The sequence below is a fragment of the Schistocerca nitens genome, chromosome 8 (genome assembly GCF_023898315.1).
Source record: "Schistocerca nitens isolate TAMUIC-IGC-003100 chromosome 8, iqSchNite1.1, whole genome shotgun sequence".
Taxonomy (NCBI): domain Eukaryota; kingdom Metazoa; phylum Arthropoda; class Insecta; order Orthoptera; family Acrididae; genus Schistocerca; species Schistocerca nitens.
In genome coordinates this window covers 392,761,491-392,778,985 of record NC_064621.1, presented here as the reverse complement: position 1 = coordinate 392,778,985, position 17,495 = coordinate 392,761,491, and the positions used below count along the sequence as shown (strand labels likewise).

The 17,495-nt window shown below is 42.5% G+C and overlaps 1 protein-coding gene across 1 annotated transcript in view; it reads left to right on the top strand.

Moving 5' to 3' along the window:
- Positions 1–17,154, top strand: part of LOC126198773 (leucine-rich repeat-containing protein 24-like) — a 188,861-nt gene extending 171,707 nt beyond the window's left edge. Inside the window, exons 8-9 of the mRNA XM_049935333.1 lie at positions 10,224–10,281; positions 10,342–17,154. Of these exons, the coding sequence (XP_049791290.1) occupies positions 10,224–10,281; positions 10,342–10,697 (414 nt within the window). The 3' untranslated portion in view covers positions 10,698–17,154. The remainder of the gene's footprint in view (positions 1–10,223; positions 10,282–10,341) is intronic.
- The last annotated feature ends 341 nt before the right edge of the window (positions 17,155–17,495 follow it).

Sequence of the window (17,495 nt, the reverse complement as noted above, 5' to 3'; positions counted from 1 at the left end):
GATTGAACGTATGCCTGCGAGAGTAGAAGCTGACATCAAGGGTGATGGTGGGCCAGAATTACTAATGGAGGGCGCCACGAACTTGTAAGTCATTTTCATCCAGGTTTCCGGATACTGTTGATGACATAGTATAGAGCCGCTCATTCCAATTCTACTCTCTCTTTCAACTTCCTTGCACTGCACAACTCACTGTCCTAAAATGCTCCTCTCCGCCAATAAAGGTGTTCGATTCTGTTAATTTTCCTTTCCATGAAGAATGCGGAGCTCAGAATTAATTGTCACCTATGTTAGCATTATAGTAAATTTTGTTGCAGTAGTCATTCTAGTACCGTCAAATGCTGGAGTGAATGGCTGATATATTTCACAATTTTCCTTCTCCTTCTTCCTATTGACCCAAGAAAATAATCATCCCGACATTATGCTAGCAACTCTAAGATTATCTCGTCCACTGAGAGAAAGAGACCAGTATCACTTCATTACCTATCTGTTTCACGTAATCAAATTTTGCGTTTTATATTGTTTTTCCCAATTACATGTCACGATTGAAAGACTAATATCACAACGTGAAAGGGGTGAAGTGAGTTGAGTAGGAGCGCACATTGTAGGAGATAAACTTTAGCAAATGTCACACTTTTACGGGAAACGTTGCAACGGCACAACGCACCCGGACTGTATATGGAGAGCCACATGGCTGCTTCGCATTTTCCCGGCAGGATCCGATGCCGTCGAAACGATACCTGGCTGACTCGCAGCCGGCGAGCGTTTACACTTCGGAAGGCTAAGTGACCGAGCGCACCTTGCCATGTAGAGTAGTTGAAGCTCCATTAACACTTTGTGTTTCGCATATTCAGGCAGGGCACAACAGTCTTTGGGAACGCCCCGACATATAGTTCACTTTATTCAGCCCATTTTTATTTGTCTTTTTCTTCTGGAAGCGTACACATTGCCTTTGAAATAGAGTCAGGATCACTAATTTACTTAGTACACGAACGGCCAGTTTTCTGCGATAAGACTACGGAAAACTGCTTGGATCAGATTCATGAAGAACATGGCATGGATCTACTGTCATCACGCATTACAGTGAACTGATGTTCCACGGCCTTTGTTCCTCAGACATAACGTCAATGGTATAACTTAAATCTTTTATATTCTCTCTGAACTTAAATTCCTGTTCCCAATTCCCCTTCGATTTCCTGTACCACTTGCTCTGTGCATAGACTTAATGAAAGGGGCCTATAGGCCACAGCCAAGTCTTATTTCTTTTTCAGGTGTTGCCTGCTTGCCGTGCATTTCGACTTTCACAATTGCAGTCAAGTTTCTGTACGGCATGTAGCCTATCAATCGCTATGTTTTGTCCTGCTAACTTCAAAATTTCTTAAAATACAGAAAGTATTCACATGAAAACGAGACAAATGGCAAAAATGTAATCGTCAAAACTATTAATTCCTCTATCCCACTGTGAGACAAGACGATTAATGTCTTCATGAGAAAATATTTGCGCTTGTCTAGAGAATTATGGCTTTCCCCAAACGTGCATTTCTTCGGGCGCAGCAACTCGATGCCCACGAATGTCTTTCTTCAGGGCTCCAAAAATGTAGATATCGCGTAGGGATTGATCAAAACTGTATGGAGGATGTGTAAGGGCTTCCGAGCGAAACTTCTGCAGCGTAACTGAAACAGGTTTGGCAACATGTGGAGACCTTACATGTCCTCCACGAAGCCCCGATATCTCCCCATACGATTTCCAAATTTTTGGAGCCCTGAAGGGACACTGGTGGCCGTCGATTTGCTCCGGACGAAGTGGTGCGTGGCTGGGTGCAATCATGGTTATGTAGGCAATGGCAAACATTTTTGCCATGAAGGCATTGACCATCTTGTCTAAAAGTAGGGTAAATGTATTAACAATTTGGACAATTACTTTTGTTATAATAAACAGTTTACGTATTTTTTTATCTGTCTCGTTTAGATTTGACTGCCGTTTATGTTTTCTAGTCAATAACACGGAATCGTTTACTCTAAATCTACAAATGCTATAGATGTGGGTTTGCCTACATTCCACTTACATTATGTCGTTAAGTCTTTATTTCCCAGTCAGCTCATTGGAATCTACTAGAAGAATGTCTCAGCATCGCAATAGTGGTCTTAAAAGCGTGAAACAGTTCAAGGTTATTGTATGGTTTCACTGTAACCAATTTCCCCGCCTTTTAAATAATGTTAAACCCAAGTCCCGACTAGCACAAGATTATTCCAATGTCCAACGGGCGCTCAAACAGCTTCCGTTTGAGGACGTTGCTGGATACGGAACATAGTGTGACTCCGATTTGGGTATAAAAACACCGACACGTACGTAAGGAACCAGTGTTGCGTTCCTGTCTTTCCGACGTGGTTGCGCTAAATACGGAAACGTGAACTATTGCAACGTTGTTACGAAATGCATCCGAAGAGGGCCAACGCGCTGTTATCACCTCTGCCGAAGGACAAACACCAGTAGACATCCATCGGAGGATGAAGAATGTGTCTAGATCAGCATTTCTGTCGAAAGCCATCGTTGCGGAATAGCGCGCTTAATTCCGTTCTGGTCGCGATTCGACGTCCCATATCGCAAATGTCGTAATGCAGAAGGTACGCCGGCTCGCGTGGGAGAACCTCGAGTACACGCCCTATAGTCCTGACCTATTCCCAACCGTCCCTTAAAACTAGTCTTGAAGAGTTGACGACTCCTACCGGATGAGAATGCGCAGCAGGCAGTTACTGACTTCTTCCCGCAACTGCACACAACGCTTTACTACATAGTCATCTTCAACTTGGTGCGCTGGTGGCATGATTGTCCAAAGTTCACGGCGATTTTCTCTGATTGGTATACCGAATCTGGACTGTACGGCTTGCGAAAGCCTTTTACCACCCCATATCGCTCTGGGGTCTTAGAAGAAGACTGTACGAAAACTACAAGACGAAGAGAAAAAATAGCATATCAGCGCAGAGATAATACCTCCAAGCATCGAATCACAGTCAGCTTAACTGAAGACCGTCTCCAAGAGTTTAACGGCTGAGGCTGCGGCTTTGAACTTTTTCTTTGGAAGAGAGGTAAAATGGAAATATGCGTTTGGCTTCATTGGTCGGGAGGCCACTTGCGGGGCAGGTCCGACCGCCTTGGTGCAGGTCTTATTACATTCGACGCCACATTGGGCGACTTGCGCGTCGGATGGGGATGAAATGATGATGAAGACAACACAACACACAGCCCCTGAGCGGAGAAAAATCTCCGACCCAGCCGGGAATCGAACCCGGGTCCGTAGAATGGCAATCCGTCACGCTGACCACTTTTTAAATTTTTTTGTTATTTTTTATAATTTTTTTGATAATAAAAATAAAAACGCGGTTCGTCCGCTTTATGGTCTAACAACGCGACCACTAATTCCTTCATTCTATTTGTTTTTTTGGAACAGGAAGGCAGGGTAAACAAACAATCTTTATTCGTACAATTGTGCTGTCCTAGGGATAAGAAAAGTATCGAGACAGCAAAAACAATTTGGGAACCATAAATTCAACGAAAAGGCCGCCCTCTTATATTTTTTAACATGAATGAAGTAAATGACAATCCTAGTCACGGGCGGGAGTGAAAATGAAGTTATCATCTGCATCACAATCCGTGCAGCACGCGGTGTCGCATCATACATCTGGTAGAAAGCCATATTATCTTGACCATTTCTGCCATTGTGGGTGGCATGTATTTCTCCTGCGTCGACCATTCGAAGGACTATTATCCGAGGCGGTTCACGTGTTTACTATCGTTGTGTGTTTTTCTTCTTCACGTTAACATAATCCAGTCATAACTGGCGCCAACAGGTAGGGGCCAGTTTTCTTCTCAGTGTGCAATATGCCAATATAATTGAACCGCGCAGTATTGTGTCTAGTCGTTCTGCTGCAGGAGTCTTCTCATTTCTGGGACAGCCCAGCTGTCGGGCGGATTGTGAAAAACACTTCCTAAAAAATTGGAAAAGTAAGTCCTGTATTTCGTATGACTCCGTATGAGCTCGTGTTGTTCTTGTAAATACATCCAATAATCCACCATGGACTTATTATCGTACGAATACAAATATTACGTCGCATGTCCAGCGATCCACAGTTTGTGCAAAGAGGAGAATCGACCAAATGAATTGTATGTAATCGACTCCTGATCACAAGTTTGCGGTTTATAAGAATATAACACATCGATCTCGCTGCTGTTGACAGAAATGGAGTATGCACTGCACACCAAATGTGGTTCCTTGTTCTCGACGGGTATTTTAATTCCATTATGTTGCGGCCATGGTGATCCATCAAGCACCTATAGATCTCCCGAGTCGTGGGTATCCTCGTCGAAGGTACTTTCAGACGAACATAATTATAATCAACATCACTGAGCTGGACTGGAAGAGAGGTGGCGTCACACCATTCCATGCGTGGGCGTTTTGTTTCCGGTCCGAAGTGATGAACTTATTTTTTTTCGGCTGTGTTGATGTTTGACAAAGAACTGTTACGATCAGCCTCGTGACGCGTAAGCAGTTCCGCACAGGTGGTCCTTTATGATCTTCTGTTAGGCGGCGAGGAACCCAGACGAGCACTACCAAAAGAGACGTCCGGCTGAGCAGCGAGGTGTTTGATATTCATACCTCTATCACATCGTGCGTGACTGTCCGCACGTTCCAACATTGCAGGAATCGCAGCTGTGAGTGGCCGGCCTACACGCGGGAAATCGCCTAACGGCTCACCGTTCTTTTAATCACTGTCACGTTTCCACAGATATTCTGTAAGCTGTTGTGAATATCTGCGATACTCTGGTTTGACGCCAAAGAAACTGAACGACAGCTCTCTGTTTGGAACGCAACTTTGTTACAGACGGCATTCTGAAGGCTACTGAAGGCAAGATACAGCCCCTCCATATATGGGAACTTTGTGAAACTATAGGGGTGAAGCGGGAATATTCCACTATGTTCCACAACACACTGTCGCATTGAGTATGTTCGCACCTGCAGAGCTCAATGAAAAGATTTTAAAAGGCGGCTGCTGTTGTGGCGCCGTCTTGGACAGCAGGAGCAGCTTCAGTCAACTACAGGCGTGTACTGATTTTTTCTACGTCATAGACGGTACCCGTCTTGAGCACGTATTATGTGAGTTTAGAACTTGGAAAGATTGTCTATCCACCGGTATGCGTATGTTCATTGTATGACTTGCATTTTTGTCGCAGTCATCTTCTGAAACTCTGAAGGTGCTTATGAATATATTCTTAAAAAATCAGGGTTGCTCGTAGCTGTACAGGGTGTTTCAATAAGACTATACGTATTTCGAACGCATGTATTTATTAAATTGGGAGACACACATCTATGAAACTTGAGAAACGTATTTACGATTCTTTAAGTTTAGATTATAAATGTTAGATACGTTCTCCACCACGACACGAACACTATCACATCGATACTCGGATTCCCCCAACACTGGCGTTACCATGTCCGTCGCCAATGATTTTATGGCAGTAAGATTCTTCTACTTTTCCATTTACTGTTGTAGTTTTGGACATAACAGTTGTCCTTAATAAAACCCCACAAGAACAAGTCATAGGGCGTCATATCCGATGACTGTGGAGGCCAGCTAAGAAGAGCTTAGTCGCCAGCTGTTTAACGATCAATCCAACGGCTCAGTAGTTTCATTCATATATTCGCGCACTTAGCCACCCTTGTTGAAAAATGAAGTCGTTCAGCTTCGGAAGCAACCAGATGTGTAACATCGTAAGATACTGTTCACTGTTGTTGTGTTTCTATCAAAGAAAAATGCGCCGCAAACAGGTGAGTGGGATATCGCACTCACCACTTCGACCTTCTGTGAACTTCGTACATATTCAGTGTCTGCACGTGGATTATGTAGGCCCCAAATTTGAACATTGTGTTGGTTTATTTTTTCACTAAGGTGGAAAATCGCTTCATCACTGAACGCGATGTGTAGTGCGAAAGTGTCATCATTGTCAACAGCTTTCTGAACCTCCTCAGAAAATGCCCCACTTTTGCGTTTGGCGTTACGACGTAGATCCTGTAACAGCTGTACCTCGTACTGCTTCATAACCACCCGACGTCTCCCAAACACGGAAAAATTATTGTTGCTGACAGTTGGAAATCCCGACTCGCACTACTAGCTGATTTTGTATGACTGCTTTGCAAAACGGTTTGAATTCGTGCGTGGTTTTCGTCGGGGACACAAGGGCGGCGAGGACACTTTAATTTATATACACATTCTGTGTCTTCAAGCTGTCGATACCATCTGCGTAAGTTCCATCTATTCGGAGGATCAGTTTAGTGCCTCAACCTGACACGCATCTGCAATGCAATTATGGAATTATCTTCACAAGCTCGAGAACACAAAATCATTTCTGATGCGGAGTGTTAATTTTGCAACACGTGATCGTAACCAAACAGAATGCAACTGACATATAGCGGCAATGGGTATAAACTAGACTATGACTTCGTCCCTCCAGTAACCGAGTCGTGACGCAACGATCGACAGTTTTGACATCATTCTGACATACTTTTTGAAACAACTTTTATTAATAATTTTTTACACAGACCATGAATAGACCATCTTCAGCTGTACTGTGACACCGTAATCAGATGTGTGCCAAAAAAATGTGACAAGCCAAAATTAATAACCCTTTATACTAAGACCTACCTTGATCAAAGCGTACTCAGAGAATGGGAAGAAAGGAAGGGGGATGCAGCCGAACGTGATGTGTCGTGCCTTGCACAACAACAGCTGGAGAAATGTGCGATCACCGCAGCGATTTGGTACACTGCTTCACCAACGCTAAGGAAGAACTAATACTGAGGAACAACTAGAAACTGCTGCGGAAGTAGCAATTGCAACGGAACGCCCGACCGATGACAGTAAAAGGGAATGTGGACAGCGGGACAAGTAAGCTACAGCGAAGCATGTCCACAAATGCTCTGCGTGCATTCGACAGTTCATGCCGCACGGTGTCTGAGAAGAATTGTTGTGGAACCTATCGGTGCGACATTCAGTGTGCTACGGCAAGACGTCTGCAAGGCATCATTTGAGTGCTTCCGATCGTGGACGAGCAGTTCGATAAAACTGTCACCATTGTGGTCGCTGTTAAGTCTAACTCAAAAAATGTCGTCTCGCGATTAAAAAAGACCGCCGAAGTTGACAATACTGTGCAATAACATACTGGTGGTCGGAGACGGATTCTCACTCCCAGGCACATCGCTGGCCCTACCGGTACACGTGTCTGCCAGAACAATTTCGCGACGATTAAATCAGGCTGGTTTGTGTGCTAGGAAGCCTTTTAAATGCATAGAACTTCCACCACGCTAACGTCGAGAAAGCGGCCATTGATGGGAGCATGTTCGTTTGAGTCAGCAGCAGTGGTTCAGAGTGATGGTCTCCGACGAATCCCGCATCACCGTGGCAAGTGAGTCTGGCCACCAGTGAGTGTGTAGAGAGAGAGTAATGCGTCACACACCACAGAATGTTCCTGAACGTCATCGGTACGGTGTACGAGTAATGATGTAGGCAGGCATTATGCACAATGGCCGAAGACCGCCGCTTAGCTTTGCGTCAGGTGTCGTTAGAGCACAGCGGTGTAGCCGGGAGATCATTGTGGGTCATGTCTGTCTGTTGAAGGGTGCGGTAAAATTCGACTTTCTGTTTGTGAATGAAAATTACCGCTCACACCGTACCACTCATTTGTCGTAAAAACTGAAAAATACAGGTATTGAATCTATGGAATGGCCTTCGTACTGTCCAGACCTAAACGCTATACAAAGTGCGTTGGACGCTCTTGGCAGACGTGTTTCTCTACGAACACCTCTTCCGTGGTTCGTAGAGCAACTGAAAACCACTTTGAGAGACGAGTGCGAAAATATCCCCGAAAGACACCTCAACTGTTTGATAGGCAGCATGAATAACAGGTGCAAAATGTGCATTAATGTGTGAGAAGGGCACATTCCTTACTGAAAGTCCCATATCGACCTTGATTTTGGGAGTCTGATCTGCGTCAAATATGAATGTTTTTTATATCTGTTATCTTGCTTTCCCACTTGGTAAAATCTGAACCATTTTTCGTTATAAATACGCAACATCTAGAAGGAATTGTGCTACCTAAACGAAAGTTGGTAGGCGTGTTTCTACATCTGAAAGATAATGTCTGTTCAAATTTCGGGCCTTCGCATAATAATGGCGCTAGTAGCGCCAGTACGAATACGCAAATCAGGTTTGCTTTAAATACAGACTTTAACGGTCGTGTATGTTAGTTACCTTTGAGATTGCCGGGGGTGAGTTGATGTTAGTCAAGCATGTCAACATCTCACTGAGTTTGAATGAGGTCATGAAATAGTGCTTCGAGAAACTGGATATTCCTTCTGCAATACTGCAGGAAGACTTGTCAGGAATGTACCCATAGTAAACGACTGCTGGCACTCGTGGTCACGAGAATGTGCGAGCACAAGAAGACTGGGCTCCGTACGGCTACTTGGCACTACCGACAGGGAAAACCATCGTACTCCGTGTTTCGCTCTGGCGTATCGTACGCACAGCATCTGCAGCAGGTGGCACGACAGTGAGACCACAGACTGTTAAAAATCGGTTACTTCAAGGGCAGCTCCGAGCCAGACGACCTGTTGCATGCATTCCACTGACCCCAAACCACCGTCGTTTGCGAATTCAGTGTTGTAGTGCGAGAACCCATTGGAGGGCAGGGCGGAGGTCTGTTGTGTTCTCTGATGAAAGGTGGTTCTGACCGTGTGTTAGTTAGGTCAGTTGAGGACCTGCAACCAACATATCTGCGAACTAGACACTATGGACCTCCACCTGCAGTTACGGTATGGGGTGCGATTTTCTATGACAACATAAGCACTCTCGTTATCCCACGCCCCCCAACTGTAATTTGTAGGTCAGTTCGGCGATTCGACCTCTTGTACTGTCATTCATGAACAGCATTATAGCAGGATAACGCCCATATTCCGCATTTGTGACCCAATATCCTCTGCAGTTTGTCGAGTGCTGCCTTCGTCTGCTAGATCAGCAGATCTGTGTACAATCAAGGATTTATGGCGCATCGTCTGACGACAACTCCAGCGACATCCACAGCTAGCATTAATCGTTTCTGTATTGATCGAGCAGCTGCAACAGACATGGGGTTCCATCCAACAGGCTGAGATCCTGCACCTGTACAACTCAATGCATTCAATATTCTGACGGTTATGCTCGTTATTAATGTACCATCATTTCACATTTGTAATGGTTTATCTCGCGCTTCCATTAACCTGTGATCATATGCTGTTAATTACGTAAGTATGTCACCTAGACAAATATATTTCCAAAATACCAGAGATGTCACTGTTCTTAAGGGGTGTAGGAAATCAAACGGGCCGACTTGGAGCAGGAGAGGCACCACAGGACATTTTAATTTCTACTGTCTCTACTTTTACAAATGAATTCATAAAACTTTATCGGCATGACCAGGAAGGACTCAGGATTCACTCTTATAGCAGTGGAAGTTCAAAACCAAAGCAAAATAAATTTTTGTACACGTGAAATTGCATCATTTTTTCACTTACTACTGGCTGCATTTGTTGCTGTAGGTACACTCTTCTACGTAAGTAAGAGAGATTCTTCGATGAATTTTGCACAGCATGCAAACAATACTTACAGGTGTATGGAACTCTAAAATTTTCCAGATCTATTAAAAACTGGTAAAAATTGAGATAATTAACTATAAAATTTAAGATTTTTCTAAACATGAAGTTTAAAATGTAACACCCCATTCATTTTTCCATAAATTAAATAAATTCTCGAGTTTCAGACACCTGTAAGTAGGGTTTTGTATGCTGTGCAAAATTCATCGAAGAATCTCTTTTACTTATGAAGAAAAGTGTACACACAGCAACAAATGCAGCCAATAGTGAAAAAATTATCAAATTTCACATGTAAAAAAAATTATTTTGTTGTGTTTCTGAACTTCCACTGCTATGAAGGTGAATCCTGAATCCTTCCTGGTCATACTGACATGGTTTTATGAATTTATTTATAAAAGTGTAGACAGTGGAAATTAAAATGTCCTGTGGTGCCTCTCCTGCTCCAAGTCGGTCCGTTTGACGTCTACCCCCTTAAGCTACTGTCGAACAGTGTGTTTTTTTACACGGCTAACACTCAAGTGTGACACGGGCTCTCGATTGCAGGTGAGTCAGCCTGTGGAACCAGAGCAGCGCTACCCGGACCTGCTGGACATCCCGCACCGCGCGGGCCCGCTGCCGCCGCAGCCGCCGCCGGGCCACGCCGCCCCCGCTGCCCCCGGAGGCGGCAAGGCGGCCAGCGTGAGCGTGGCGGCGGGGCCCGACGCGCCCTTCTACGTGCCGCGCGTGCTGGCCGCCCACGCGTACGCGACGCTACCCAGGGCGAGGCCGGGCGCCACCCAGCGCAAGGAGGAGGTGGTTCCGCCGCCGCTGGCGCAGCCGCCGCCGCCGCACGGGCAGCCGCACTACGACAACATGGGCCCGCGCGTCACCGCCGGCGGCAGCTCCACGCTGTCGCTGCCCGACGCGCTGCCCCCGGACAGCGAGGCCGACGCCGACGCCGACGCCCCCGACGACATCCCGCCGCCCCCGCTGCCCCCAATGTGCTCCCCTCTGCCGGCCGAGTATGTCGCCCTCTGAGGCCCACTCACCGTCGACGTCGATTTGAATCTTTGCCTCGCCCGCAGGACGACGCCAGAGGACGATCGTGTCTTTGCTACTCCTCTGCGTGTGGCAGTTTCGCACAGTGGCGTAGGCAACTCCTCTGAGCTTTGCCACTATTAATTGGACTTAATTGTCGTGCTATGGTATCCTCCCTTACACCATAACAAACCATCACAAGGACATATAGAGGCCAAATCATATAACGCATGACACTCCTGTTGCTCATCACACGTGGGAAAACTAAATTGCAGACGAGACCTCATTCTTGCACTGCTACAATCGGTTTGCAATTACCATCAGCAACACCCGAGTTCGTTTCATAAATCGTCTATAAGTTTCAACTTATTCTGGTTGATTTCTAATATACCCAGTTGAAATTACGAGTGTTCGTAACGGAATTTCAGTTCAGTCATACTACACCATTTGGAACACTTGGTGTTGCCTCATTATTGACCTCAAAGCTTCAACTTGATGGTAGCATCACTTAAATATCATGTACAGGGTGCCCAGAAAACATCGTCAAACTTTAGGGACAGGTTCCTTACAGCTAAATAAGAAAAAAAAGTCCAGTAAACGAGGGCTCTAAAGCTCATCTTAAGAGATATGAGCACTTCTTTATCTTCGATAATAAGAAACACCTCTTCTGCTATGGACGAAAACAAGAAAAATATGTGTGGTTAACATGGGATCTAAAATACATATTTTAAGAGCTGTGAGCACTCGTTCAGCAGAAGAAATGTGTTCACACTAGCAAAGATGAACGAGTGATCATAGCTTTTAAAGTTTGTAATCTTGAGCCTTTGTTGACTAGACAATTTTTTCTTATTGGGGTCAATACTTTCTCCACCCAAAATTTGGAAAGCAAAAACCTTGCAGTAGAAGATATCTGTATCATAGTATCGAAGATGAAGAGGGCTCATACCTCTTAAGGTATGCATTTTAGAGCCCATGTCTACTAGGCATTTAATGGGTATAGGTTCAGATATATTTATTTGTGACTCAGGATGGTGTACTGAGTAGTATAACGTCAGTATTTAGCGATTTTCGTACTAATAATTGTGGCTATTACAAGTCGTATGTTTTAGTGTTAAAACCGGTTCTCATCAGATCTCCGAAGTTAAGCGCTGTCGGGCTGGGCTAGTATTTGGATGGGGGACCGTCCGGTCTGCCGAGCGCTGTTGGTTTGCGGGGTGCACTCAGCCCTTGTGAGGCAAACTGAGGACCTACTTGTCTGAGAAGTAGCTCCTCCGGTCAGGAAAACTGACGACGGCCGGGAGAGCGGTGTGCTAACCACATGCCCCTCCGTATCAGCATCCAGTGACGCATCTGGGCTGAGAGAATGACGCGGCGGGTGGTCGGCACCATTGTGCCTTCCGAGGCCTGTTCGGACGGAGTATAGTTAATTTAATTCCTGCAAGTACACATGGCGCAAGGCAACCACTAATGTTCATTATCCCCACTTCAGCAGGTCAGACATTGAAGTGTGGATGTATGGACGCATAAAAGAAAGTCTATACTGCCAGGCATCGTTCTCTTCGTGCCACAGAAACATAAGAGAATAACATTTGTGACTTTTTTGTGGGAAGTGTGTTCGACGCAGTGGAAAAACAGCCGACATATTAACGTATGTACATGTTAAGATGCCCAAATAAAAATATTTGCGATTATACCAGTTACATCCTGCATAAACCTGGGAGTTTTCTAAGCAGAATTTCATTTTGGATTCGTGGGTAGTACTCTACCACTAGAGACACCCGAGCTTACTTCATCTATAACCTTAGATCTTCACCTTGCTCTGGGCTTACTTTCGATACTTCCGACTGAAATTCTACTTGGGACGAATTTGGTAGATAAAAGTATGGCTTTCCCAGCTCCGTTTTGTGGGAGGTAGATACAAATGGAAAAACATGGTGTCGATTCCATGGGCAAGGATCTACCATTAGAAACTCTCGATCGTATTTCTCAGATAACCCAGAAGTTACCGTTTGCGCGTTGCTCTTCTCCGACAGACACAAATGAAATTCAATTTAGGAAGTGATACTGACGGGTAGAACGGTGGCACTCCCGTCTCCGTTGCATGAGAGCGAGACATGGATGACAAATACGCAGAGATGAATCCACTGGCAGAACTCAACTATTAAAAAGCTCAAGCTTGCCTTTGTTCACTAGACATTTTTCTTATTGGGGTAAATACTCTCTCCACCAAAAATTTGGAAAGCAAAAACTGAACTTCTCTCGTGGCTCGTTTCTAAAACCCCTAATTAAAAGTCTACATTTGAAATAAATTTCAGAGGCAAAGGAACAGGTTTCCGAGAGCTACAAATACAGAAACATGAATGTATAAACGCTAGGATCAATGACAGATCCAAGCTGCAGAAATGAGATTCCTTCGTGCAGTTAAGGGTTGCTCCGAATGATGTAACAAAGGAAACCATAGAATTGTAAAATTTGTAGACACGCTGTAGCAGACAAAATTAACGAATAAGGATAAAACGTATGCTGAGCTTGGTTGCAAATCAAATCCCAACATTGGCTATACGTTACACCCCTCAGAAAGACGCAGTATGGGAAATCTCAGAAAAAAAATGGTCTGTTAAACCTGGGAAGCTAACGGCGGAAAGTTAACGTCTTGGGTCGACACGTGAAGCCTGCTCGGGTGTTGCGAAAGGTTCAGAATAATAGGAAAATGAAACTTAACTGGACTCCATAGGACACATAGTTCGAACTTATAACATACATGTTGATTTAGCTGCCCCTACCACTGGGTTTCATACAATCCACAACACTTTGAAATATCAAGCACAAGATTTTCATATTCTATAGGTCGCTACATGTAAATCAGTAGTTCAACAGAAAAACTGAACAGGACCTCTTTGTAGGAAATTTGATGTCGTTAAATTTTGTACTGGGATACGTTACCGCTACAGGCTGTAGTTCTCGTTTAGATCAAGGAAAATGTACAGAAGTCAGCTTCAAGCGCCTTTTCCTGGAATGCTCGAAAACCGTGGCCCCCAGCGGAAACGTTTCCCAATACAAAGTTTAACTATATTAAATTTTGTACGAAATGCTCCTTTCATTTTTTCTGTATGACTAATGATTTGCGTGTAACAAGTAAGAGAATATCAGAATCTTGTGCACGGTATTTGAAAATGTTGTAGGTTGCATAAAATCCAGTGGTAAATCAGCTGAATCACGCAGTATACACCACGCTGTATGTTCTTTCCAAACTATAAAATTATTCATCTACCTGTTCATCTTCCACCTTGAAGCATAAGAAGACTTCCTTTGCATTTTAGATGTTAGATGCAACGAATTTAATACCTTCACAGCTGTTTGTTGATATATACACTCAATTTCAAATACCAAGTGGCTTTCGTTTAAGATTTATGGTAATTGAAGATAATTTTCTATTGCAAGGGTACCGTGGGATCACAGATTTTACTTGTCCACAAGTGTTTTCCTTATAACAACAGAGTATCTGATAATACCTCAGCTGTCTCCAAAATCAAAATTGTCTTATATACTAATTAATTTATATCTATGAACACTTTTTCTTTTGATAGTTATGAGTCTCCAAAAAAGTTGCACACAGCCCCATTATAAATCAAAGTAGGCCTTGCGCTTACCTGGTAGTAAGCTGAGAAAAGAAAAATACTTCCTTTCTTCTTAGACCTGTCCTTTGCAATGGATGTAGAATCCTAATATTCATACCTGTAATGGTTACTACAAGTGCTAGTTTACACATTACAACAATTGATGAACTGATTCCGTACTGTTTTCAACTGAAGCAACTAAAGTGGTTGCAATTTCCAATTCAATTCTCTCTCAACAATCAAGGCAGAAATAGCTTATTGAACAAAACATCACAAATAAATCAAAGCCTTCAGCTTGCCATTAATGGGTGTGATTTAAAACATACTAAAATTTCATTTTCAAATCAGGTTTTAATTCAGCTTCCACAGCTTGTTATTTTTTATTTCTTCATGCCTAAAACTCAGCACACACTGGTGAAAATTAAACGGATTGTTGCAGTCGGTATGAACTGCAAAAAATCTTGCTTTGTTCTATTCCTATAGCTCCTCCACATTTGCAGCATTCTATCACACTTATTCTTATGGATATCTGCGTTTTTCTTCGAGTGAACAGTTCACTCACGCACGCACACACACACACACACACACACACACACACACACACACACACACACACACCAAATACGGCGTATTTGAGTGACACCACACCACAAGATAAATCCTTCCCTTTTTTAAAAAAAGAAAGATCCTTTTTATCCTTCAGTGTCCATTACCAAACTTGATTATGAAAGCTCAGAATTGAATCGTTTACAGATTTGTAGGACTGGTGACTTTAAAAGCGCAGTCTGCATGAAGATCGGCACAGCAGAACAGACATTGCAAAGGCCGTCGACTCTGTTTATGACTCTAATGACTCAGGACCTCTTTTGTGTCCTATCAGGAACTATGAAAATAGATGCATATTCGGTCGAGTGGAGGTACTTGAGAATAAGTGTATAGTGTTCTATTTCAGTGACTTACGGTGACTTTTTCAGACAGTGAATGTGTGGGCATCTTTTTGTTGCAATCACAGAAGTGTGCAATAGATATCTCAGGAAGTGGACTTAGCGATATGACACTTCTCTGCTCCAGTGTGATTGTTAAAACGGCTGCCAAGATTTTGAGATATAGAGCGATGAGGTACTCCACCTGGAACGAGTTAGCGCCGAAATGAAACTAACTGTAATATTATGTGTATCTTGTATTCTTAGGTGTATATATGACGGAGGTGTCAGAACAACCAATGCTTTTTTATGGTGTTAGTAATTTGTGAGCCAGTGCTGAAAGCAGGCCTATTAACAGGTGAGTGTCCAAGTAAGACAAAAACAAGAATCCCTTTCCAATGAGTAGTCTGTTGATCGTCTAGTTTTAAATGTAAAAGAGTGGAGACTGACAAAATAAATTAAGAGAATTTATTATCGTAACAGTTAACTTGATTATTTTACTAATCACTTACGAAAAGAAAATTTTATATTCCACTACTTTCGACTACTAGTCTATATGCAACTAACTCAGACTCCTGTCAATATTATTCCACGTAAGTACTGTAATAACCTCCTGTCTCCTTACAGCACTCATGTTTTCATCAAACAAGACAATTTTCTCCCTAAATGCTTAAACAGTAACAGTTTATTTCAGAGACCGTTGGCTCTAGGACGGAAAAAAGTTGTGTTAAATCCTGTACTGTTGTATTCTCCTATGACCACTTACCACCTTTAAAAGTTCTCACCTGATCTGCTGATAGCTGAATGCTTTGTAAATATCGATTCAGTGTTCCTGTTACAGTAACCTTGTATATAATGTGTTTCAGCGTGTTTGCTTTATAGCGAAGTGCAGAGAATGTGTAAATATATCAGACTTTTTTTGAAACCCACGTAAAAAAAAGATTTTTTTACAAAAGTTTTTTTTTTCTACGTAAGTTCATTTAAGACACAGAAAACAGTTATTCTTCCTGCAAATTTTCCCATGTTTGTCTTGTGGTATAATACAATTAATCTACTTGACTAATTTATTAAACAGCACAGAATCATTCAGCACTTATTGTATTGTTTGGAGAAAGCTGTACAACATTTTTCCTATCAACAGGGAATGTTGATTGGCTATCTTCATAAATGTTTGCGAACATCAATGTAGTCGCATGGAAATGACTTTCAAATGCTGTCTGACAGGTTTTCTTATTTTCTACCTCCGAGGACATTTTAATACGTCGTTCTCCTTCTTCACTTAATGAGCTCCCTGTATAATATATTTTGACAAAACGTCACACAGAAACCAGATAAAAATTTTTAAAAGTAACGTTTTAGTTCATACATCGTCCATTCCTTTTTAACACCAACAGAATATAAGAATTAAGAAACACATTTTACTTGTTAGAAACTTCGGAATAATGAAGAAGGAATAGATATAATTCGACGGATATGTGACTTTTTAGACGTATCTCGAGAGTTCTTTTAAAGGTGTAAAAGGTCATATTATAAATAATGTTTATATTACTTTATACAATAGAGTAGAATTGATGCAATATAGAACACTGTCAATTACCTGTCACTGTATTCCTTAATTATGTAAGTAATCTAGTTTCAGTTGTACTAATTTCATGTAACGAAGAAAAATAACCATATACAAGTAATTTAACGCTGCATGTACATCCGCAGCAGTTTTCTATTATGTTAACGTGCTCTTAAAACTGGTCAAATTTGAGTACTAAAATTAAGCGGAATGTAATCATTATTATGTGTTTGTTAAAACAATATTTGATTCTCCTGTGCATACAGAGAGAAGATTCTCAATAGTTACTGCATTGAATTCTATTTTGAATTTGTAAGTTTAGAAACAAATCAGAATAAATTGAATAATTACATGATTCAGAAAGTACAATATTACCAGTGAAAACGTAAGAAAAGATAAAAACCAACCCAATTCGTTTCTCGCCAATTCAGCTGTGCTACCCACATTAGGTGCCAATGCACAACCATATTTCATCCAATTAGTGAAGTGAATATTCGTATTACCTATGTGACAACATTTTCTGTTGTACATCAATGTCAAATTCAATGAAGTCATATCTCCAGGTATGAGCACGAGTAATGTAAGTTCTGCTACTCTACATAAATTATTATACAAAAATGATAAGAAATTCCAAACTTTCGATGGTATCCTTCGTTCTCTTTACCCCGAAGAAACTGGTTTTGAATAGATGGGG